Source organism: Seriola aureovittata, chromosome 3 (genome assembly GCF_021018895.1).
Source record: "Seriola aureovittata isolate HTS-2021-v1 ecotype China chromosome 3, ASM2101889v1, whole genome shotgun sequence".
Lineage (NCBI taxonomy): Eukaryota > Metazoa > Chordata > Actinopteri > Carangiformes > Carangidae > Seriola > Seriola aureovittata.
Genome location: NC_079366.1, coordinates 19,898,678 through 19,925,524, shown reverse-complemented (window position 1 = coordinate 19,925,524; position 26,847 = coordinate 19,898,678). Strand labels below are relative to the sequence as shown.

The following is a 26,847-nucleotide window of genomic DNA, read 5'->3' as shown; positions in this document are numbered from 1 at the left end:
AGTTAAATAAAGGCCTGACCACAACAAAGGAGCGTCCATACGGCACGGTCGAGCTATGTGGAGTACACAGTAGAGTGTGGGTGTGCTTGTCATCAATGATGTTTAAGTCTCTTTTTAAAGCCAGCACACCTTGCTCGGAGTCGGTGGAGATGGTGGAGCCCATGCTGTCAGTGCGGATGCGCTCAACAGATCCCGACAAAGAGAGCTGCTCCAGGCGGCGTTTGAGGTAGCGGTGCTCTCTCTGCAGCTGCTCCTTCACATTCAAAGCCTTCCTGTCCTGCTCCTCCAGCTTCTGCGGAGACACAAATATAACATGAATCAGTGATGATCTTGGCACCTCCATCTTTACATTTAACTCTGTACCTTTACACTGCGTGATTATTGTTTATTTATTTATTGATTTACTCATTTTTGTCACACAATTTAAATAACGTACGGGTTCCCCCTAAAGGCCAATGTGGGGATTTTCTGTCTTTTCTCTTGCAATACATTTTGCGTTTTAAAAATAATGAATATTTCCAGCATTTTCCAGTCGAATATTAACAAAGACAGGTAATTTCGGCACACCACATAATATTCTTGTTTCCTAAAGATAAGAAAGTAAAAATGTTATACACATAAACACAGTGTGAGACCAACAATAAAAAAAGCTGCAATAGCAGAAGTTGTCAAGAAAGTGGGACTGATCAAATATCTGTGTTTTGTCTTCACACAAAAAAATGACCTTTTTAACTAAGTTAACTTTTTTTCAAGTTTTGCTGTACAATAAGAAAATACAAAAGGTACAATATGTAAAACAACATCATTTCTTTCATGTTGTTATTACCATATAGTTTTAGAATTTGTGTTATTGTTGTCTAACTTTGCTAGAATATCGATTCACATCATACCCCAGAGACACTGTTACTGATGTTATCATGTATGAATGTGATAGCTTATGAAACCACTTTTGTTGTCTATCATCTCCTGCCAGTCCCACCTCTGCCAAAGTTACAAAAGAGTGTATTTAACAACAATATTTCAACATGTAGTAGGGAAGTGACTATATGAGGTTTGAAAGTTAGAAAGTAAAAATAAAGCTGAGCACCAGTAATAGTTTGACTCAGTGTGGGATTGGATTTTGCACTTATTTGCTCATGAAAGTTTTCGGTGGTGAATCAAAGCGAAGTCAGACACATGTGGCCCATTGTGATACGAGAAGACACAACACAGTAACGAGAATTAGCGCAGATCATCTTGAGCAGAGAGGACATGCATGACAAACAGGAAATGAAGGGTTAAAAAACTCGCTACGTCTGGATTTTCCACCGACCACACTGTTGCTGCTTGTAAACAGCCAGATCAGTACAGCGTGTCCTAAGCTGTACTTACATTTGCAGCTCATCTTCCACATGGCAAGGTCAAGAATCAAATGATATTCAGCTTTGATGTTTTATAGGACCTTCTCTGTAACTGGCACTGCTGCACACTTTCTTTTTTTATATCGCATGTGTGTTTGTGAGCTGAAAGAGTTAATGAACCATGGAGGAGGAGCTGGCCTTAGACAAACTTAACATCCAATTATCTCCTCTCACAAATCTACCATCTATCAGCAACTAAATGTCCTGTATATCCCACTTTGTTGACTTGTTTGTCAAGGGTTTTTTTTTTTTTCTTTCAGTCTTTGGAGCAATTTTTTCCGGCAGTCTCTAAACCGCTTTGATTGAAAGATTAGAAAACAATATACCACTTAAAGGAGGCAAGGGAGAAAACCAAACAGCTAGAAGAAATGGGAGGAATGGAATAGAGTTTGGTGCTCTTGAGGCTCAAGAAGGGGGACAAACAAGACTTTTGAAGGGGAATTTCATCTATTTTTAGTCTGCACTAGAACTGCAACTAACAATTATTTTTTATCAGTGATTTGTCTTCCTATGATTTTTTGAGAAATACAATGTTAAAACTGTTTTTCAAAGGGAGACTTAGCAAACACGTTGTGCACACAGCCAGCCTCGAGTATTTTATTTTCCTCATAAATCTGTGTGTTTTTTAGTACCTTGATGTGCATCTTGGCCCTTTTCAGCAAGCTCAGTGTGGTGTGTCTCGTGCTGTCTGGACCCAAAGGCACCAGCTTCTTCAACTGCTCCAAGTACAGCCGTAGTTTGGCACGTCTGCAAACACACACAAGCACAGGGTGAGTCAGCAGCACACGTCCACCAGCAGAAAAGTGAGAGGGTACCCACTGACAAGAGCTTATCTACACATCCCTGAGAGGCAGAAACAAATATGTTCCACATATACTCTGACTTTCATGTCCTTTTCTTGTAATCATCAGTACAAGAAAAGGACATGAAAGTCAGAGTATATGTGGAACATATTTGTACTGATGATTGAAAACTACAAGATTGGGGCGGGGGTGGGGGGGGTGATGCTCTGCACAATTGGTTTTAGGTGTGACTTTGACTTTGACTGTGAAAACGCTGTGTTGACGGGGACAAGTCTTAAAGGTTGCACATGCTCAAAGCTTGCAGAGGCTCCAGCAAACCACTTTCAAACCCCTGTAATGATTTGCCTCCTTGTTGTTCTGCAATGCAAATGTCCTCATCCACCGTAAAAATACTGTAGTATATCAACATTGTGAATCTTCTATAAACCTAAATTTACTCTCGCAGTTTCCAGTAATTAACTAGTCTGAATCCAATGTAATTAACTCAGCTACACCAAACAATGATATCTAACCAGATATTCAATCAGCCCCAAGTCCAGTACCCAGAGGTCCAGAATAGCTGTAATTAATCCAGACAAACATATCAAAAGTAAGCCAGCATGAGAAAGGAAGTGTCATTCACTCATGCGGTGGCAAAATACACCCACATGTGACACGCAGTCAGCTTACAGTGCCTTAGATTGGAAACGTTTCTGTTTTCAGAAAACGTAAATTATATTTATGTAACCCTTATTGTGTGTCTGCATTTTGTAAACACTAGTGTATTTACATATTTGCATTGCACAAACAAACTACTCACTATTACTAATGCAGAAGACCTTAGTGCAACATACTGACTTCATTATAACTGTGCGGTGTTCAGTGGTGCATTACTGTCGTGTTGTTTGACTGGTGCATTAGAATGAAAACCCTCCTGTGCCCCTGATACTGAGGGTGAGTCCTTAAACCCACAGTCACCAGGTGCAAAAATCATTACTGACCAAAATGACAGCAATGAGAAGTTTCTCATGGCTCTGATGGCTGAACTGATGACACAAACTGTGACCCCAGAAAATACTGCATCCCTGCCAAAGCCCGACAGGACAGCGACCCTGGATTGACGAGCAAACACTCACTGGACGCAGCGTTCGGATGCTGAATTCAGTGATAGTGACGACAAGGCAAAGTTAATCTCTTTGACTTTGTATGGATATTGTACATCATTTCTAAGGACTGCTTTTATTCGCAACATTTTTATCAGCAGATCAGCTCTCCTCTCTGTCCTTGGTCCATTCAAATTTGTTCATAAAGGCCTTTCAATCCTCCATTAGTCAAGCTAGTCCATGAACCGTTTCTTTGTTCTGAGCTAGCCTTCCCCTTTTTCTCCCGTTCCTTTGGCTAACTCTGGCTGAACGGTAAACAAACTCCCAACAATGCAAGGTCTCCACTGGCCATCGCTGCGACCACAATAAACCTAATCAGAGAAATGAAGCTCTCTGGGGCTGGCTACAGAGCCGCGCAAGCACACAGGAGACCACAGCTAGTGCACACACTCTTTACACATGCACACAGTCTTTTCCCTGTTTTTTTTTTTTTCTTTTTTCAGGAAGGGCGTCACCTGTGTTTTTCACATAAAGTAAGACCCTCTCACTAGCGCCGTCTGTTTCATTTAGCGGTCAGCCGGAGACAGCCTGTGGGCAACAATACAGTATCAGGGACTAAACATAATAATCCAAAATCCTAAATGATAAATGTATCTTTAATTCTTAGGGATTTGATCATACTTATAAAAACACACCTGATATTTAAAAAAAAATTTTTGGGCCTAAAAACCATCTCTACCTCTACAGGTGCACACAGGCGTTCCCAAAAAAAAGGGCGTGTGAAAGTGCACTGGTTCTTTTATTTCCTCCTCTCCCAGGGGGGAGCCTCCCGCCTCTGCCCCCCATCCGCTCAACCCCCTCCACCCCTCTACTCCACCCTGCCAACACCAACACACCCTCATCCCACTGGAAAACAAGTGTCTTCTGAGGACAGGGGTGGGGGCCCACCTCCAACCTGCCCCAGTCGAGCCACATGAAGCACTTGGAGTCCAGCCAGGGGAAGCAGGCAGGAAGGAGCTGGGGGTCTGCAGCAGAGGAGGGGTGTGGGGTGTTTTTTGGAAGGGAGTGGGTCCGAGCAAGTGGATGACTTTCTCTTGCGTTGAAAAAAGGGCTCTTTGAGTGCAGTGTGCTCAGCTGCACTAGGCAGCACTCCATACACATCATCCAAAGGGTAACTTGAGCCAATGGGCAACCATCTTGCACCCCCCCCCACCACCACCACCCACCCCCCACCCCACCGCTCCCTCTCTTGTAATGAAAAACAAAAACAAGGCGTTCCCCCGAATATTCTGCCTGACTACCCACCTTCCCCACCCCAAGAAAACTCTGGCATTTTTTACTGGCTTATTCATCACAGGCCCCACCTGTATGCTCACCACATATTTTACCTGGCATGCAGAGGGCTGAAATATGCACAGATGCACTTTCACCATTACCTCTACCACATAAAAATAAAACCAATGTCCCCACCGTTTGGTATTCAAGCCCTCAGATATACCACTTCTTTTCGTTAGGCAGACAACACATGTTGACCTGGAGGTAAACCATACCCTTGTTTTCAGGAGACGTGCACAGCTAGAGCCTTTTTTGGAACAATTTTAACTATGTTAATTGACAATATTAAAGATATTACAGGAAACAGCAATAAATGTATATTGAATAGTGACTAGATTGTAAAAGGAAGGGACAGTGACAAGCTAAAAGTTGCTTTTAGCCAACAAAAAAAGTTGGTATAAAGTTGAGATGGCTAGCTGTTTCCCCCTGTTCCTTGTATTTATGCTAAGCTAAGATAACCAGCTGCTGGTTTTTGCCTCATATTTACCATACATGAGAGTGGTATCAACTTTCTCATGTAACATCCAACAAAACAAATAAATATATTTCCCAAAATGTCAAACTACTCCTTTAAAATATGGGATAACTGTTAATGACAATATACATGTCTGGTTAAATGATGACTATTTGTTCCATGATATGTTGCTTTCTATTTTCCTTCTATCTGTCCTTACTGTGACCCTGCCTAAGAAAAGCTTCATGTGTCTGATGCATATCGATAAGACATGACCCGGTTAAACCTGGCAGTGTGTGTGTCCCTGACAGCTCCCTCCCGGCAGCACGTGTTCCCCTGCCGCGAGACACACTCGCTATTTTTCTTCAAGAGTGCACAGCTGATTTGGAGTTAGGACCCTCCCTCACTCACGTTTGTTATGCCTCAGCCAAGCCCTGGTCACGCAATGTTTATCAGATTGCCTCAAACAGCCATGCAAAGTGCTGTACCAGACAAAACGTGAATGTTGACGGAGAGCAGACAGTTCGCATGGTTCTGAATCACGTCAAATTTTCCAATTTGTCTGGGTTGAAAATAGGCCCGTCTTTGATATTCCACTAGTCACAGTGTGAGAGTGTTGGTGTGGTGTCACATAAGGGTTAAGGCAGATTTCTGGTTTGTCTGTCAGCAAGCGTGAAAATCATTGTAGAGTGCATGCAATACTCAAGAACAGCAATATCATGCTCTAACAACAGCATTTGAACATTAAAAAATTTCTCCTGGCAAATTAAAATAGCTAAAACTGCAAAAATGAAATGGACTACGATTTCTCTGCATGTGAGGATCTAATAGTAAATCTACCATTTGATTTGCTCCGGAGTCATGTCTGCAGGGAAATGACCACCTGACCGTTCTCACGTGCAGAGTACCACGGGATGATTTGTGTCTGATCTCTGGCCCCCCCCCCCCCTCTTCCCTCTCCATCAGGGGCTCAGTGCCAAAACAAAGCAAAGACGGAGGAAAAAATAAAAGGAACTTTTGCTCAGAGAGCAGCACGCTGCTGAAACTGGAACAAGCTATTTAAACTGCTGACTCCAAGGTTACTGGGTACAGACCGGGCCTTTCTCACGGATCTGATCACACTTTGGAACGTGGAAGGAGAACAAGCATGAAATGTCTTGTTTTGCAGCTTAAGTCAAAGGCGAGGAGTGTATCTACAGCAGCCTGTGTATGTCTGACGGATGCATGTCAAAGGATGTGGATGACCAGTTTTACAGTGTCCACACACACACACACACACACATCGTGGTTCTCACACACTGTCCTGGTGACATTAGTGAGTCCTGCGACCGTCCAGCGCTCTGGGATTGCCGATCTATGGGCACACAAAGAGCTGCAGGGCCTGAGAAGGCGAGCCAGTGCAAACAACGGGCCTTCACTCACTGCACTGTTTAATGAGCTTGCTGCAGCCTAGCGCATTCCTCAACCCATACGCACAGGACTGAGTGGCTTGTCTGGCACGGAGCCAAACCCGCTAAACTAAGGTCAGAGGTCATCAGGAGACACCACTGCAATGTTTCCTCTCACTGCCGGAGCTGACTCGGTGTGCTCCCTGTTGGGTTTGAGGAAAAGAAAAAATGCAATACCAGGCCTCTGGTGTTGTTTTGACTTGAGCCCACAAGACATCAGCATGGAGGATGCACTGCCTGGTCCGCTCCACTTGAAGCAGGCACAGTGATGCAGAGAGTTAGTTTATCAATTTTCTCTCTAAATGAAAGATTATCTAATCTGGGTTTGTAAGGCCTTAAAGGGTAATTCCAGCTCTTTACAATTTGTGTATTATATTCATAGTTTTATTCATCATTCTTGTCATTAACAATAACATTGCAGAGATCTGGAAATATCTGGCCTACTTCCACAGGTTTATACACAAAACTGCAATCAGGGATTATTACCTACATTTTCGACGTGCTCATTTCATCAGTTTTACTTCCAAATAAAGTGGTTTAGTTGAACCAGGAAGTCGGCTTAGGTAATAATTGAACCATTTGCCTTCGTTTTCACTTACAAATAAGCCTGTTCAACGTGACCTGACTGCTTGTGTTTCTTACCCCCATCAAACATCTTTCCATTACTGATAAGATTCACAGCATCACAAGTAGAGTACAAGTTTCTTTCTCTATCTAAAAACTGCCAATATTATTTGTTTATCCTGTATTGTCACTGGTTTTACACTTTCACATGTTTATTCTCTAACAAAACACTTTCTATACAGCATCAGTCATTTAACATTTCGCTTTAACTGTAAAGTAGGACACAAGAAAATGACCAAAAACTTTTCCAAAGCCGAATCTTTCTGCATCTGGTGGCCTGTTTACGGCGCGGCTCTGCTGAGTGAAGTGGAAGCGGGGGCTGCGTTGCGTGAGTGTGGATCACCATGGTGAGGTGGTGGAATTTGGGGTTGCCAGTGGAGTGGCTCCACATCTGGCTAGCAGGTTTCTTGGGAGTACGAGGCAGATGGAGGGAAGTTTGAGGTGGTGAGGGGCCCTACCCAGGGGCCAGCCAACAAACACAACACACACACACACACACACACACACACACACACACACACACACACTAGGCCTTTCAGCAGCCCACTTCATCAGTCTCACTGTCACCCTCCCGCCCTGCCCTGAACCTGTTTACATTTAACACAGATCTGATGTGCCGTCTCTGCAGAACAAGACGGCAGAAAAATAAGACGGCGTTAAACCAGCTCGTGTGAAATTGTCTGTGGTGGTTTGCCACGCTGCCCACGCCAGCGAGACATGAGACACACACGAGACGGAGAGACACGGGGAGACACGAGAGGCTTTTATCATGCCGATTTGAAATGTCAGTCGTCTGGGACAAGCTGTGTTTGTTTTCTGTCATCGAGGATGCCACGCCTACCCTACATCTGCGAGGTGAGACAGAAGAATACGAGTCCCCCATAAACACATTCTCCTGACGGCGGGGACATGGAGCTCACTCTCACATCACTCCGCTCTCCCACGCAAACAGAAACTTGAACACACCACAACAGCAGCTCAGACAGAGGGAGGGGCCCAGTTACACTACTCGTAGAATCACTCTGAAGAAAGAGGAGCGTGCTTGACTGGTGATTTAACAACAGGAAACTGCAGAATTAGGCAGTTTGTTGTTCACTCGTAGTAGTGGCATTCCCACAAAACAAACTGGAATTTCCACTGGGTGTGCTGGGGGATGCCTAGTAATTAGGCTTTTTTTTTTTCATGTACTGAAACAATCCCCCATGCGAGCATGGATCATTACAAAATTCCTTCCTCAGCACAGCCAGCTTACAGTGGTGTCAACAGAAAAACAGATGTCAAATAGAATTTAAAGAGCAGAGCGTGTGAGCAAACAGAGAGAGGGGGGAGGGAGGGGGTGTAAATAAAGAAAGCCTTCCCTGTGCATCTTTGAATCATTTCAACACAAGGTCAAATGACAGACCTTGACATTAGTTGCCTTCCGCTGCCTGCATTGAAAGGTACATCTGCAAATGTCGGACAGACTAGCAGAGACAAGTTCTGTGAGCTCAGTAAACACATTCCCCTGACACGACAAGCTCTGGTTTTATAATGAATCCTTGTCAATGATTAACAGCCTCCACGTTGACTGTAAAAGTTTGGCTGTTTACTTCTGAGAGGAAGTTGCAGAGCAGCAAAGGTGGGGTCCCAATTTGAGGATCTGGACTCACCTTAAAGGAATCGCAGGATAAATCTGAGAGGTTGTGAAGTGACTAACAGAGAAGGGGACACAACAAAAAAGATTCAATTTCCTCAGAAGTTATTAAAATAAAAACAAGAGGAAAAAACAGATTTATGAATGACAGATTGCCTGCAGCTCAAATCCTCTCTATCACTGCATAATCATACAAGTATTTGCTTGCGATCCCCTGCTTGCCAACAAAACAAGCAGCACCCAATGTGGATGCAGCTGTAGAGCATTCTCGTAATACTCGGTCTGCTAATTTTGTGACCCCCATCCACCCGCAAACTCTTCCCCCTAAACCGCCTCTCTTACTTAACTCTACATTCCAGTGTATGTGTGCATACTCTGCTGACCTGAATTTCAGACTGCCTGCTCACACACACAGAGCAGCCACGTCCTACGCTGCCTCCCGTTCCTCCCTTCCACAACGCTCAAGAATGTCTTCGCCTCCTCCTCCTCAGGCGCACAAGGCTGGTGAGCAAACCATGAATGGTTTAGTCAACACGCTCTCCCCCTTTTCACTTCATTCTTTAATTGTTTTTTAAAAAGAAAGCCATGCACACACCTTGTTAAAATGCGTCCTACGTTGTTGTTTTTATGAGCATCAGCTGCTTTGCAGCAGTAAAGCAAGTTTACTGACACAGAAACGCGGGGTGCCCTGCAGCAGCAACACCTGACAGGGAGCAGGAACGTTCTCACTGCAAATTTAGGTCTACGGCGGGCGTGGTTTCATGCTCAAATATCTCGAAAAGCAACCAACCGCGAATCATCGGCAGGCCTATATTCGTACACAGACAGCGACGCAGTGCAGCAACCATGGCCGGGTTTGACCTGAGAAAGTTGAAGAACCTCTCAGGACCCAGTGACCTCAGGGTGGAGAAATTCCGCATGTCACCTCTGCTGCTGACCTCCAGCTGTAGCATGTTTCTTATTCTTTGAGCACATACAGACTTTCAGTAGTTACAACTCAGTCTGCCCTAAGGCTACATCCACATTGACTTCAGTAAATGTGTAATAGTTTGTAAAGTTGCGTAATATGACTGAAGATATAGGGAGATGCTAGAAATATATTGAAGTAGATATCCCTTTAATATATCTGGTTGCATTAGACCATTGTCGGCAATGTTGCAGATCAATAAGCGGGACTACTTCATGGAAATCATTTTGTGCTATAAAGTATTGGATTTACATGAGTTTTGCATCAAATTGATTAAACGCCATTACATATATTTTAACCACTAGATTCACCGGACACAGAAATCCACATCTTTGCTTAATCTACAAATGCTACAGAAAAATGAGCATATCACAAAATGTATATATGCAGAGCTAAAATATTTAGTCAAATAATCAATTATTTGATTGACCAAAAATTAATCTGAGAGAGTTCTGATAATGAATTCATAACTCAAATTATTTTTTCAAGTACATAATTACAAATCTGTAGTCCCAGCTTCTTAATTTGGAGGATTTTTCCTCTCTTATGTAATAATAAACTCAATATTTTTAGGTTTGAACTGTTGGTGTGAAAAGGTTGCTCCATTTACTTTTCACTATAGGGTCTGACTGATATTTAATCTGTATTTTAGCTGGATGTTTCTATACATTTTTCAGGTTCAGTTATTAAATGCATTGGTTGTGAGATGTGGCTGATCTTTGTTTGTAGGTGTGATATGTTGGAAGGGTCAGCCCACTTTGTATATTTTCAGTTTTCTTTCTGGGTTGATGAGGTTGATCAGCAGCTCAGTTAGGGAAAGGGGAAACAGGTGTGTGTGATTAGGTCCTCGCAGTAGTAATGAGGGACAGCGCGGGTGGCAGCTTGCTGTGAGAATGCAGATTTTTACTTCTTTGATGTTGTGGTTTAAGTTATTTTTTTGTTGAATTTCCTGGAGTTCATTTTTTTCTGTTTGGTGATATTTTTGTTAATAAAATAAAAAAATTTGGAACATCTCTTTTAAAGTTTCCAGTGAAACACCATCATCTGCCCTTTTTATGGGGTGGCGGCACCACAGTTGGACAAAACAATCTATTTGAAAATGTCACCTTGGGCTCTGGGATATTTTCATTTACACTTTTCACTATTTTCTGACATTTTATAAACTGAACAATTGACAGAAAATAATCCGGAGACTAATCAACAATGTAACATGTATTCATGTTGCAATATAAAACTAGGCGAACCATGATATAAGATTATCCATGTGGCACAGCCCATACCAACTCGAATGTTAGGTCAGATTCACTGATTTCATGTTGAATATACATGTTGCTACAAATTACAACATGAGCCTTAATGATGAGGCCACATCACTCATTAATCTGGTTTATTGGCTGCCCAAGGCCTAATGACTCCAGGTCACCACACACATGTGAGTGTAACTGACAGTGTGGCATATGAGGAAGTAAAGTATAAAAGCCACGTGCAATCATATGAGCACATGAATGCCACATTAAAGCCCAAACTTTCTTCACTTTGTTTATGAAGCAGCGTCTTTTAAAAATTATAATAATAATAATTCATATTTAAAAGCAGCATGTGGACTTGACATGACCTTTACTTCACAGTGTGTGTGTGTGTGTGTGTGTGGAGTGTTCAATCCACATTAAAAAGCAGATTAACAGGCCCATCAAAACTCCTCCACATAAACTCACTGTCACAAAAGAAGATTTACACCTCAAAAGAGTCGCAACGGGCGCAGATGAGTCTTGGCAGGATCAGGATCAGTAAAGAATGATAAAGGCCCTGTGTGAGGTGAGGGGCTCTGCCTTTCTGCCTCAGGTTTCTGCTGACTCAGACACTGGGGGAAAATTAGAGCAAGAATGAGGAGAAAGAGAAAAAAAGATAACAGAGAAAACAGATGTGGTCTCTGGAGACAGAGAGTAGAAGGTACAGGGGTGAAGTAAAAGGGCCGTGGACAGCTCTACCTCCCACCACCATAACTCAAACAGCTCAGTGAGGTGCTGTTGCTGCTCCTGCTGCCCAACACGGCTTATAGACACACACACACACACACACACACACACACACACACATACACACACACACACACACACACACACACACATAGGTGAGCTTCACTCAGGGGGAAAGAGTTCCTCAAAGCCAAATAAGTCATTCATCACAGCTGGGAGTAGAAGACACTGGGAGAGTAAATTTAATTAGAGAGAAGATTAGACCGTGACAAACTGAGAGCCTACTCCTGTTTCCATGAAGTGTGTGTAAATTTAAAGTTAAGTACAAGAGGTGTCACACAGTTGCTGCACATTATCTGCAGCAGGGAAATACAGTGCAGTGTATTGCGAACACATTTTGTTTGTTGAAATCAATCTGCAAACTCTTGAGTAATCTCTGAAATGAAACTGAGAGCATCTGACAGACATGGGTCGTGTTTGTGAGGTAAAAATAGTTCCGTAAATCCTTTTGTCAACTGAGGTGAGCAGTGAAAACATTCGAGTTGCCCGGCCTTACGTGACTGGACTCAGATTTCCTGTAAACAGGTGATGTGTGAGAAACAAAACGTCTGCAGTTTCGCAACATCTTTGGCGTAGCCAGAAAAGGAAACTCGTGGCATGGACGAGTCTCGTCAGAGGCGTGATCACGAGCGGTTGAACTCAGAAATGGGAAGGAAGCAATACCATCGGAGACCAACCACACAGTAGCATTTGGTTTCACAGAAACGTCAAGCTGATGCTCAGCAGCTCTGTCCTGTGCCAATACAATGATGAGAGGAAATAAAAAAAAAAAAAACCTGCAGAGTCACTGTTGAGATGGTCTATACAGAGCTGTCATGACTGTGCTCAGGCTGCAGCAGATAAGCAGGTTGTGTCAGGACAGGCGACACTATGGGACGACGCTGGCACCCACCCAGACGTCTCACTCCGATAACAGGACACAAATATATGCAGGGTGCCTCCTGAATGGCTGTCCCAAGCCAGAGGACAGTTTCACTAAAGACACTTAGCATGCACAAGATCACTGAGCAGCAGCAAGTCAGAATGGTGTCTACAGGAAATGGAAAAATGTGGACAGAACTGTGTCTGAAAAACTTTCACATTAGACTTTGATATACTGGCTTCAAATGGATAGATGGCTTGTAACTTTTGTTGGCAAGCAAAATGTGTCTGTAGAGAAGAGTCTTGTATGTCTGGTCTGGTTTGTATTCTTGCTTGATTTCAATCAAAATGTTCAAATTTTAAGCCATTTTAAGTTCTTTAAAAAAAGTTTCACTTTGGCTTCTTTTGTTAAAAGATAAAATGGAGTTTAGTAGAAATGCGTTTTATATTTCTCAGAAGTGAATAATTGACATCAATGTAACGACTCTAACGTTGAACAGACGTTAAATTTTCAACGGAAAATTGAGTTGACGTCGAAACAGCTGACATTGTGATGTTTAGCAGACGATGGGTTTTGCTCCCAACCTGAATGTCAGTATTTTATATGTCAAGTTGATGTAGGCATTAGACATTTGGTGACCGTTGGATTTTGTTTACTGAGAACGAAACTTTCATCAGTATTCTACGTTAAATTAAGTTCTTGAAAATCAAGAAATTCCAGATACATTGGTACCCAGAATTACCTGTAAGATAACCTGAATTAACTAGTATTTGACTTTTCACAATAGATTCAATGGCACCAGCCCCATTGTCTACCTTGTGAATTGCAGTAGAAAGATGACTGTTCTACACGAGCATGAAATAAACAAACCAACACATAACCAAATAAAGAAAGTGAGTCAGGCCTCAAACAGCAGCACCACCCTCGAGTGGCATCCAAGGGCGTGAGGGGTGTCGAACTTCAGGAAACAATACAGCAACTGATGTAGATTAAACAGGCGAATCAGAGAATCCAGACTAGTCACACAGTCATTAAACTGGTTGGACAGGACTACTTATGTTTTCTTATGAAGCATCAGCAGACAGACAAAAGATCAACCAAGGACACTGAAAATGTTGGATTAATTCCAATTGTTAGCATACCAGTAGGATCTTTTCTTTCGGTTTCTCTTGATTACGTATGTGTAAAAAATACCCATTGCAAGTTCTAATAACTCAAAGTGACATCTTCAGATCACTTGTTTCGTCCAACCAGTATTTCAAAACCAAAAAATATCAATATAAGTCATACACAACAGAGAAAATACGCAAAAATCCTCAGATGTGAGGACCTGGTATCAGCAAATGTTTGACATTTTTGCTTGATAAATGACTTAAATGAGTGTCAGAATTGTTGTTGATTCATTTTCTCTTGGTAGATCAATCAGTTAATAATTTCAGCACCACACCTCACTTAAACAATATCCTCAAGCCTCAAGTCACAGTTTCAACCTTTCACACCTCTATGTTGGAGTAATGACATGTCATTTTGGGCCACAGGTCCAGACCGAGATTGAATCGGGATGCATTGTGTTGCAAACGATCACAGTGATACTTCATCACTACAGGGCCTGTCATTACAAATAAGTAGTTTGAAAGAATAAGGCAGGGCAATACTTTCAAATACAGAACGATACTTCACTTGTGGACAATGTGACTTGCAGAGTTTTAAAGCATTTTCACTTATTTATATTATTACATCATGGCCAAAATACTACTGAATACATGAGAGAACTCATGTTTTAACATCAGTCATGACACTGCACTGGACGTTGAAAAAGAAAAAAACGTATTTTTTAGAAACTTGCGGCCATAGTGATGACAAGGGAAGTGAGTAAAGCGATTATGGAACACTTTACTGGCAATTGCATTTGTCAGTTTGACTGGACGTCACTACATTGGTAACCAACCACACCCCATCATCGGACGTGAGGTAACTGTTGTGTCTCAACACCTGCGCTGTAATCAGCCGGGGCCTCCTCTGTGTCTCAGGTCAGAGAGGGATATGTCCGCACTTGTCTCTCTCTGCTCTACACACATCCATTGCTCACTCTCAGACATGTGACTGACAAACCCCAATCCCTCAATGTGGGTGACAGAGTGTCACGCACATACAGCATAACACACCCATCTCAGCTTCTGCTCACATGCTGATAGTCACATCAGCTGTTTCCTAAATCCTCTCGGGCAGGCAGTTTTTTGAGAGTCAGTTGGGCTGACCTTGATACAAAAAAAAAAAAAAGGGCAGCTAAGTTTTGTGTTTCGAATCCTGACAAGAAAGCCCTTTGGATCAGTGAAGTCACTTCCCCTGTTAGTGAAATCAAAACAGACGCCTGTGCCTTTAATGAGCAAGGGTATCACATCACCACGAGCTAGTGCTGTACCCCGAAGGAAAGATAAGAAACAGAACATGTTTCTGAGTTGCAGTGAGGTGCATGCTGGGAGTAGTAAAGCGAGATCATGGTGCGCGTGCGTGCGTGTGTGTGTGTGTGTGTCATCTGTGGCCCTCTCACTTTGGAGAAATGACAGGCGAGGCACAGATTCACCACGCCTACGCTCACAGTATCAGTCTGGGCAGGATTATCACATTACTGACAGGATTCCCCTTCCATACAAGGTAACGAGTTTCATCCATGAAACAGAGACAGATCTAATCAGCATGAAGGTGCTCTTTGAAATCAGCTTATTATCCATTTTCACACATGAGGAATTAATTGATTAAATCTCTGGCTCTTTGAAGATGACCCCTGATTCCATCTGGTGCTTTTGACTGAGAGAAATATGTCTGACGTTTACCTGCAGCCAGCATCCCCTCACTTCATATGTTAGGAATTCAGTATTGCTGGGTACAGATATTTGCGTGTACCAGACAAACATAAGAGGACAAACAACTTCAGACGTCACCTCACCTGTGTTTCTCCAGCTCGTTGTGCGACGATCTGAAAGGACAAACAGATAAAGGCAAAGATTAGTGTCAAGATAGCAAGCAGCAAAACTTCTAAACAAACTTCAAGAGTTAGGATGGGATGTAATGAATAATCCCAAGGTGAGAAGCTTGGTTAGTAAATGTTCTGATCTAAATGTAAAACAGATTAGAGCAAGATGTTTGGAAGAGAGTGCCAAGTAACAGCAGATCTGAGAAACATTCAGGAAAAATGTGTCAAGACATCAAAGAAGGGCCTCGATTTTCCTCAGCTTTTTGCTTTCTTTCTGCCTCCAGGTGGCTCTGGGGCTTTTAACTGCTGTAGTTATACAGGGCGAATATTGTAACACTTTATAACAGGCCTTATCTGTTGCATATTCATTCTGATTTGGTGAATTAAGGATACAGACATGCAGAAACTTGGTCACACATTCTGGAAATAGATATCCATGACAACCGTGCAAAAATAAAGCCAGATTTTTTAAAGTCTTTTTCCATATCTGTGTGACATCTGTCTGAGAGCGAGAGCAGAGGGCAACAATGGCCCAGAGAGAGAGAGAAAGAGAGACAGAGAGCAGTATCTGTGACACTGCACAACATCCCCCTCCCTGCTCGCCCAGCACACATACAAACAGCATGCACGCACTGCTGTTGTTGCCACACGCTGGCTGGACATGGGATAAAAACACACCCAGACGTCTGGAGGCCTAGACGCTGCAGAATTCCTCAGCATGTGGGCTATCCCGAGGAGAGTCTCTATTATGATGTGCAGCCGGGAGCAGCGAGGGCACTGCAGTCCCTCTGAAACAGGGCCTCTGTTCATGAGACCGTCATGGATACCACGGCAATAAAAACAAAAACAGCAACAACAAAGGGCCAGACTGACAACAAGCCCTTTCAGATTTTCCACAGTTTGAGAGCCCTTGAGCTCGTGAAGCAGTGGTTCACACAGCTGTGCTGGAGGAGGCCGGGGCATCTGCACAGCGACGCCGCTCGCTGCTCCAAAGGGGTTACAGTTGACCGTGCAACTGGGGATAATGTGGCGCCTGCACAAAATCATTCAAGAGGGAGCACAGGATGTTGCACTGTTGCTAATAACCTGATCCAAAAGGCCAACAAAGAGCTTTAATCCATCATGGAGGAAGTTGGGAAACTGAGGGAACGTCCCAGTCAAAGCACAGGGCCATGACCAGGAAATCATACGGCACATTTCACAGGAATAGAATGCACATGGATTGGAGGTTGATGCACATCTTATGTAAAAGAACGGTGTGGCATGCAAAGGACTATGTGATGTGATGTCATAAACTCAGCCCTGCTTATGAAAGGCCTGTAAATTGGCCTTATGTCACCTTTTATATGGGAAGTAAAACTGCCAAAGCTCATAGTCAGAGTACCTTGTGTGTATTTTCCCACATTTCCACAGAATTTCAAGGATGTAAAAACAGTTTAAAAGGCGTTTTCTAATTTCATATCTAATGTGACAAAAAGGTGAAGCAGGAAAACTAATAATAAAATTCCAGCTATCACTCTTTTTTTTTTTTTTTTAGAAGTGTTTTGATTTAACAAGAGCCAACCAGGAAACAAGGAAACTCCACCAGGGTTTCTTCTTTCTCTGTGCTGAAATAGGCTGATTTTGTTTTCTTCACATGCCCTAAATATTGCACCATTGCAAAAACATGTCATCTGTTTAATTTGACGATTTGATCATGATATCAAACACTACAACACAAGTTGTTGATGCTACAAAGCAAGCATTTTGCTTTTTAACTGATAGCCAGCTTCTGTTAAAATTTGGTTTCAGTTCAAACGTGAAACATGGTTTTACCTCACTAACCCCCGCTCCCCACACCATCCTGCTGATGCTTAAAAAAAACTGCAAGAGAGTATAAAGAGAGCTTGGAAATGTGCCCCACTTTTTTTTCACAGCCACGAGAAAAAGGAGGGAAAAGCAGGTCTGGTGCATGAAGCCCAGTGAGTCACAGTGTGTATGTGTCTGTTTTAGCCACCACACCCACCTGCCACATCTCCACGCTCACACACCCCTCACCCACACACACACACTTACTTATGTTCGGCTGTCAGAGAATGTATCAGAGGAATGTGGAAGGGGCCACTTTCAATATGACAAAAATAAACTTTCAGATTTACAAAACCTGAAGAAGGAGTGTAATTACAATAGTGATACTACAGGCCAACATGCTGTATGTGCAATGATGTAACTCTGAGACTCACTACTGAAGAAATCAGGCTCACTGTGTTTCCCTAAACTAATATTAGCCAACAGGAAATGTTTTTTTTTTATCAGATCTTTGACATGCTCGTCTTTTTTGGGAATGAAACTGGGCTGATGAGGACACATTATGCAAATGTTTCTGGCAAGTTTCACCAAAAACACATTAACGGCAAATCACAGATTTGATGGACTCCTATTTGAATGAGTTCACTGTTGCACACCTGGGCAAAATAACCTTGTAAAAATGTGTGTGTAGTCTAGGATGTAAAAGTCTCCAATGTGGATATGAACTCAGGAGAAAAAGGGGATTCCTGGTGAGGGTGTGTCCCTCACTTATTTTAAACCCCTCTTTTACAGCAACACAGTGAAAGAAAACTAATCGTCACCTTTTAAAATAATCTATTAATTGGCAGGTAGGTTTTCAGGCAAAATGCCACTCTCTCTGGTTTCAGCCTCTCAGATGTGTAGCTTTGACATACACAGTTGAATATCTTCAGGTTTTGGACAAATGGTTGCATAAAAGAAGGCCATTTTATAGACAAAACAGCAAATCAATTAATCGATTAGTCAAGAAAATAACTGGCAGATTAATTGATGACGAAGATAATATACAATACAACCCTATAAGCTTTCCTCCTACTGAATAGGCTTTTTTAGTCCTTTTAGGCTTAAACATTAACCAGCTGATGTTTAAATGACCTTTAATCAGCTGTACAACTGGTCTACAAAGAGTCAGTTAGTCACAGGACTGAAGCGAAACTGAAACTTGCATTTACTTACGTAAAGTAATTCAGTGTAACGTTATACCATCGCAGTAACTTCTATAGTAGCTAAAGACTGTGAAAGCATACTGTAGAAACGGGGTCAAACTCTGAATGAATTCGTGTTGGTTAAAGTTTCACAAAGAGAGAATGAAAACCAATGGATACTCTGATCAGAGGCTTCGATCTACAGTGTCACAGTCCACAATGTGAGTATGTGTATGTGTGTGTGTGTGTGTCTGGGTGGAAGTAGGAGGTGGATGGGGTGTGCATGGACATGGGACCCCACAGTAAAGAATATTTACTTTCATTTGACATCAAACACACAGACACAAATATACAAATCAAACTAACCACATGAAGAAAGGGGCATTTCAAAGCGTTGCACAGGTGAAAGCATGATAGCCTGTGTGAGACAGGGTGCAAAAACGAAAGGTTACGTGCATGTCGGGTGTGCTTTCTCTCAGCATGGGAAGGCTGTTTTTTTTTAGGTGTGTGTGAAACACAGAGAGAGAGAGAGAGAGAGAGAGAGAGAGAGCTGCTAGAGTTGACAGTGTACGCGTGGCAGTGTTTATTGGAGAGACCAAAACAGAGAGCCCAGCCCAGGCAGCAAGAAAGATGGCAGTGTGCATGAAAACAGCTCTCCTCCACTCTATGTGTGTGTGTGTGTTTCTATAAGCTGGCATGGAGACAAACAAATACAAAAGCAAGGAATATATTTACCTATTGTTCTGAGTCTTTCTGGAAATGGGCGATGCTTTCGTTTTCTTTCTGGAGAAGTCGCTACTGTACGGTAAAACAGATGCATAACCGTGTTCTGCCTCTACGATGACACACAAAACAAAATGAATTAAGTTCATTTATTGTGATGTCTGCAAGGATAAGAATAAAGTGAGCTGCCACTGAGTCGGAAACTGTGAAACATGAAATAGCTTCAGAGGCTAAATATCAATTCAAGAGGAACAGTACATCTATATAGCTTCCAATATACGTCCATATAGCAATGTGTAGCCTACAGCAATCTTTATATTTTAGACAGTCAATAATACATGGCCATTTATGACTATCTGTCCCTGTGATACTCGCTATATTTTCAATGTCACTCTTGTTTCCCTACAAAAAATACTGCCCTCAAGTGTATATACCAAATGCTTTGTATTAGAAACACTGCAAACACAGTCCATATACATGACATCCTTTAAATAATGAATTACAGTTACTCTTTTTCTAGCATAAAGGCTACTCGGTCCAGCTTGCGCCCATCGTCTGGTCTATGCCCCATTGTCTATAAAGTGACATCATACCTGCACTATGGCAGGGCACGTTAAAACTTTACATATGCTAGACTGTGAAGCCAGCTGCCACCCTTAATTCTCCATTCACAAAATGATCGTGAAATGCTGTCAACTTGGCAATTTAGCGTGAAATACCTCTGTCTCTTCTTTCCAAGTACTCTGCAGCCTCCAGCAGAATTAAAAGAGAATTAAGTTCCATCCTGTTGTTGTCTCGTTATAAAAATAGAAATAATCTATTTACACAAATGTACAAGTCATAAAATAATGGAATGGAAATTTAAAAACTGTTTCAGAGCGATGTATGTGCGCTGCTATATTCACTTCTGAGTCTTGGTGACTCCAAACTACAGTATCAACAGCACCTAACTAAAACTCAGCGAAGGGAGTGATCGCATCACTGTCCAATAAGAAAAGCCTGGAGGCGGGCTCCCCGGGTGTGTCTTAGCCAATGAGCAGGTTGAACAAGGTAAGATGCGATTCGATTGGCGTGACAGTATAAAAGTCATCGGGGACATGCCCTAGCAACAGCCTGAGCGACCCGCCCCCTCTGTAGCTGATTGGTTGGACACAGAGACTAGCGGTCTCTGATTGGCTGGGATGAATCCGGGCGTGTGTTGTGGTTGAACTTGGGGTGTTGTTGTCGTTGCCAAATTTGATAACTTCTCTAAAGTAGGGTTTTGGATCTGAACCGTGAAATAAACTACATTCAACAGCCACTCAAATAGGGCACTTGTATACACGTCAGCTGTTTCTCACAGGAGTGTGTGGCATGGCAGAATTACTCAGACTGTTTGTGTTTTCATTTCCTGTCCAACTCATCATGAAAGTCCTGTATGAGTCTGCAGAAGCAGTATTTGGTTGCTATAGATTGTGCTGGTGTTATTTGCACGGTTGGAAATGTAAAGTTGCAAAGCACACATTTTACTTGAGATGTTTGACACATATTTTACTTATTATTACATGAACATCATTTGAATGATACAAATAAATCATCAATGGTCATGAAGTGCAAGTTAGCTCATAAACTCTGTGTTTGGTGTCCTAAACAAGTCATTTTACACCCTTGACCACATTTTCTTTGCAATTTTAAATGTACTAACAGAATAGTAAATTAGCAGAAATCTCATGCCTTTTTTTTTTTACATTCTTTATTACTTACAAATAAAGTTCAGCACGTTTTAATATTTGTTGAGCTTTTGTATGTTATTCTTGATAGTTAGTTGATACATAGTTAGAGCTGAAAAAATGAATTGGTTCAATGGCACAAAATTGTCTACAAAAATGTTAGTTGTCAGTTAGGCATTTAAGTCAGTTTCCAGCTTCTCAAATATGAGTATATACTGTTCATGTACTATTGTGATCCAGATTTAATTCCTGAGGCAATGTTTTGCATGTTGCCATCCATGTTTTGTTTACCACAACAGAGTTTACATCCAAGTATAAGTATAAAAATGAGTTGCTCTGCATGGCAGGCACTTAATATGCAGCCGGATGTTTGTGCATCAGATTGCTGGAATACATTCTGAAGCAATCGCAATGAACTTACAATAAAGCAAGTGACTTTTAAAGGTTCTATATGTAAGATTCAGAAAACCCTTGTTAGTAATGACACCGGTGGCTGTTAAGTGAGCTGCAGTCAACATCCTGTTGCTCATGTGCATGTTAGCATTCCATAGATAGGCACAAGCGAGCATCCTGGGCATCAGCCAAAACAGTGATGTGATGGTCAGACAGGGAAAGAATTCCAGCCCTGTGGTGCTTGGATATAGTGCCAATTTAAGGATTACCAGGATAAGAAGGAGGAGTAGTCTACCCCTCCTTCACCACTAAACCATGTGGAGTTTTGAATGGGATGAATTGGGACTGCATACGAGAGACCAGTAGCAACGTAAATGTGAGTGCATGGAAGGAATGTCTACCGGTAGCGGCGTGACGCTGTGGACTTATCTGCTGGAACACGCTTTCAGCACACCCCAAAAGACAGGCACACAGAGAGAGACTGACAGGGATGGTAAAAATTCTATGGATTTTTTTTGACGGTCCATTGACCCACTGGTGCAGCAGCCCTCCAGGATTTGTCCCAGTAGTCTGGATGGCCAGTCCGACAACATGAGACTGAACGTGATTGGCATCCTGCTGATAGATGAGATAACTACAGTTACATTCTTATTATAGTTTGACTATAAACTATATTTTAGACCATACTTTACTGTGCAGCACTGGCACAGCACTAAAATGAAGCGTGGTCATAAGTCTGGCTCTGTGAGACTATGGTTTGACTAACTTCATGTTTTTTTGAATTAGGAATTATAAAATGTAATATTGTTATCAGCTGATGTTTTTTTGCTTATATGGAGCGTGTGAGAGGGTCTGCGTTGTGCTGGGAGCCAGTGTTTTGTTGATGTCAGTGGACAACATTTTTAAGCGAATGCTAGCAAGTGTTGCACACCCTTGGCAGAGAAGAGAAGAACTGAGGCAAGGCATCCGTGAGTGAGCATAAACGTCACATCCTCTGTATTTTGCCATAAAATTGTTCCCGAGTCTTTTAAATAGAAATCAGTCAACCGGCTGTTATAGGCAACCAAGAAAGTCTAATTTTCTAAGTTATGTTGCAATCTGTTCACACATATGCAATAAGAATGCGATTAATACATGTGAATTGCTTCTTATTCTTATATATAATACCATTGAAGTGAATGATGAGGAAAAGGTCTGATGATCAGAGCCAGAAACAATATTTTAGTTGTAGTTTAAAAAAAAAAAAGTACCACACAGGATCCTAATGGGGCTTGTACTGACAATTTATCATACATTTGCAAGTTTGTTACTGTCAGTTTTGTACATATGAACAAGCTGGAATTTAAAAATGATGTAAAATGTGTAAAGCTGTGTGTGACACTAGCAGCCAAACAAAGTTAGAAGGGTACCAGTGGTGCTGAAATGTACTATATCCATTTGTATAACATATTATGAAAAGACTGAATACTGTGCATTGTTTGTATATACACAGCTGCCTGTTTATTTATACCTAGTTAATATATTAACAGAGAGATGTTTTTTCAGTATTTACTTTCATCAATATAAATTGGGTGGGAAAAAAATAAGAAATACCTCTCACTCTCAACACAACATAATTCATCAATACCACAAACTGCAGCTTCGCAAAAGGCTATAAAAGGTTCCTCAGAAGTTTCAACAAAACAAAATAAACTGGCAGCTAAGTGTATATGTTATTTTTTGCGTCAAGTAAAAAAAACAATTGACATTTATAAAAAATTGTGATTATATTTGGTTGACCAAGCTGAAGCCATGCAGAAACCACATTCAGCTGCAAATGAAACTGTATAAATGTATGTATGTCAATGTATTTCCTGTGTTTAGCCTGTTGTTGTTGTACATGACTTAATTTCAGTGTGTAACTCCTATTTACTGTAACATTTGCAACACATATTTCATTACAAATTCATTGTTGCCATGATGCAGACAGGTGTAAAGCCCCTGATGGTGTGGATGGGTTCTATGATATGTTGACTATCCTTAGTTTGTCCTTTTATTACCTACTTATGAAGCAAGGCTGCTTGCCAGTGAGCTGATTAGTGATCTCTCCTCCCATGCAATTTTAATTCACTAAATACAGATCAGAACAGGGGAGATATTTGCTTTTTTGTGTCACTCTTTAAGCTTTGATAGAATACAATGATTTATTTATGAGGCGGTTTGATAGCTTTTCACAGGAGGATAGTGTTTTCCGTCCTGCCCGCATGTACGTTCTTCATGCGTAAGTGAAGACACAGTAAACGAGACAAAATTAGCCTCGCTACATCCTCGTTTGAAACTGTGCAGCTGGTGTACAGTCATAGTGAGAATATAACCCAGTCACAGTGCAACTGTGTCACAACATTAATGCATTTCTCCGATCAAGTCTGATGTTGTGTTGGAGCACGCCTCATGACTATTCCTCTGGTAATTATAGAGAAGTTATGCAACTTCTTATCATGGGCTGACATATGCAGTGATGTCAATGCACTGTGCCACTGAACTCTGTACATGCAGCTCATTTCTGATTGCAGGAGGCCACAGGTTTATGGAGTCACATGGGGTGTTTGTCTTATTAGGTTTTATTGTGTGAACATTTGTTTGACCTCACTGCAGGTCAATGCAATCAAGCAAAGGCCTGCAAGAAACTTGACCTTGACCCTGCAAGGATCTTTTATGTAAGCAAGCATTCATCAACTTGTGCATGTTATCATGTATTCACGCTGCACGGTTCTGTTTCCTCTCTTACTCTCGTGGACTTCAGTAGAAAATTGTGGCATTTTGCTGCTGTATTTTCGGCATTTATGTTGTGACATGGTTTGACGATCATTGCAGTTACAGCTGCAAGTTAGGCCAAGAATCCTTTTTAAAAATGGGTTAGTATGGTTAATGAATGCTGATCAAGGAGACACAGAGGGAATACTCAGATCTTCTATTCTATCAAAATGTAGGAGGCTTACAAAATAATTTGTATAAAATGCTTGTTAATCTACTTGAATTTTGGATGTAAGCCTGCATCATAGATTAAATATTTTTTAAAATTACAACCTAAACCAGTCAAACAGTGTCATGGAGATCTGCAAAGTTTGGCTGTAAACCCAGAAAAAATGGTTTAATTTAATATCAATTGTCTGTAATCTATTTTCATGGTACGCATGACACAAAAATATTGCAGTAAATTATTGTCATCCCAGAAACCCCCTTGGTGAAATGTGCCAAATGTGTTTGGCAACCTCTGATTTAATGGGTGTAAATGTAATAATAATTGGTCATTTTCCAAAGTGCTCACTACAGTACAGAAATTCAACCACCCTTTTGCATCATATGAAAGGAAATAGCCTTTGCCCCCCCCCCCGCCCCCCCGCTGCATGCTTCTATTTATAGGCTTATCATCTGCTCTCTGATCATAGTGGCTCAGGCCTTGCATTGCTCACTGCCTCAGGCCTGTCAGCCAAACATTACTCTCTCCACTGTTTGTTTGTTGTCTTCCAGCTTGCTGAAATATTTCGATCCAGTCGACCCACCAGTAACCAGCTGGCCTCAATGGGTCATCAGTGACCAAATCTGCACTGAGAGTAAGAGCATTAGGACTCTATTTTTTCAGGAAAATTTTGGTCTTAATATCAACCCTTCATGCACTTGCACTACATTAGACTATTACCTATTAATATTTGTTTCGCTGTGAGCAAAAAACATGTTATTTTTAGAAAATGAGCCTCATTGACTTGACTTCAGATATAATTATTTCCGTGTCAACTGTAACTACAAGTTTCTTCATTGTGGTCTTCAACGCCCACTTCAAAATCTTCTCAGTCTCAGTCTCAGTCTCAGTCATTTTGCCCCTTTCCCTTGTTTACTTGCTTCTTATTGGGTGAACTGTTTGCAGTCACATTTAATACATACCACACCAAGACCTGTGTTATATCTCTGCAGATGCCCTCCATATGTAAATACTGCAAACATGAGACTATTAATAACTATTAAGGATGAAAATGACAAGTATGTTCTTCACTGTCCAGTTCTGCCATATGCAATAGTCATCAATTGTAAAATCAATTTGGTGAATTGAAAATCTAAGGTTTAATTCTCCTGTTTCATTCGATTTCCATTTTTAGGCATAACTGAGGCACAAACCATCAGCAACATGTGTTTTCTGCTTCCTCAACTGCAGCAGGCCTAAAAGTGATAATCCCCCAATCAAAGTGATGTTCTCAGGAAATAACCCAAATGTTTTCAATATGTGACTGGAGGGTGGTTCCTTTTTAACATGAGACTACTCTGTCAGTCTCATTGCATTAACTGTGGCTCATAAAACCTCTTCTGACAATAAATAGTCTGGCAACATGGAGCCAGGACAGAGAGTGAGGACAGACATGCCAAGTCTGAGGGCAATCAGTTTGTGTCAATTATTTTTTATCTGTTGACCTTCCTTTAACCAGGATGGACTCTTTAAGATCAGAATTGAATTACCACCATCTGAATAAAGACATTTTGTGCTCTTAATATGCATACTGTGAGATTACCTTGATGATTTTTTTACCCCCCCCCCCCCAAAAAAAAAGACCTACTTGCTGAACGTCAATATTTTCCAGCAGTGTTTACCATCTCATTAAACCCTGATATTGTTAGGGTCCATGCTTGTGGGAAATCACAGCTCTGCTACAGTGTGGTAATGTGGCTCCAGAGTATTCGTTATTCAAGTAAGCTAATGAGAGAGCAGGGGTGGGGAGTTGTTTATCTTGTTGACACTGATTGTTTACCGACTACCTTCCTCCCTTTTGCAAGCACCCCCCACCTCCCACTTCATTCTTTAGGCCAAAGGTCAGTTACTGTAGTCTGCTTTCCACCATTTTGAGACCACACTTTAATCAGGATTAGGCCTGTTAATGCCACTCCACTCTAGTGTAACTGGAGAAAGGGCTGAAGTCCATGGAGGCATTTTGTATTTTCTGTCTGCAGGCCTGGGACCAGATTATTGTTAAAGGGGTAAAATCGAGCCATATAGGCTGTGTCAGCACTGAAAGAGATGCTAAAACCCTGAGCCGATAGAATTAAAGCCCATTAAAAGGCTAAGATCTGAATTCCAGCGTTCATGATCCATACTGAACACAGGTCATATCGTATTAGCATCAGCATGTTCTGATTGGTCTTGGGACACATCTCACATTCACTGGACTAATTATATCCCAAGAGAAAAAAAAGGTGCTCCAGCTTGCGTGACTTCACACCTGCAATTCACAATTTTCCATTGGGCTTGAGCTTGATTTAGCTTGATGCAACACACCACATGGTTTGCATAGTAGACACCAACACAAATAGCCTTAGTCACTGAAATTACATGTTCCATCCCCTCTCCCTGTGCATTTACAGGAGTATCCGATGTGTCATAGCTGTTGATGAACCAAAGAAATACA

General features: G+C 41.7%; 1 protein-coding gene and 1 long non-coding RNA gene across 2 annotated transcripts in view; one reads left to right on the top strand and one right to left on the bottom strand.

Annotated features, from left to right (window-relative positions):
- The window catches only part of mxd4 (MAX dimerization protein 4), a 25,367-nt gene extending 5,131 nt beyond the window's left edge, over positions 1-20,236 (bottom strand). The window contains exons 1-5 of the mRNA XM_056370440.1: positions 20,033-20,236; positions 19,326-19,425; positions 15,592-15,621; positions 2,033-2,147; positions 130-292 (exon numbers count right to left, since the gene is read on the bottom strand). Of these exons, the coding sequence (XP_056226415.1) occupies positions 130-292; positions 2,033-2,147; positions 15,592-15,621; positions 19,326-19,425; positions 20,033-20,096 (472 nt within the window). The 5' untranslated portion in view covers positions 20,097-20,236. The remainder of the gene's footprint in view (positions 1-129; positions 293-2,032; positions 2,148-15,591; positions 15,622-19,325; positions 19,426-20,032) is intronic.
- Positions 18,595-26,847, top strand: LOC130165301 (uncharacterized). Its single transcript, XR_008826769.1, has 3 exons — positions 18,595-18,811; positions 24,926-25,008; positions 25,549-26,847. It is a non-coding gene; the product is annotated as an uncharacterized LOC130165301 (long non-coding RNA).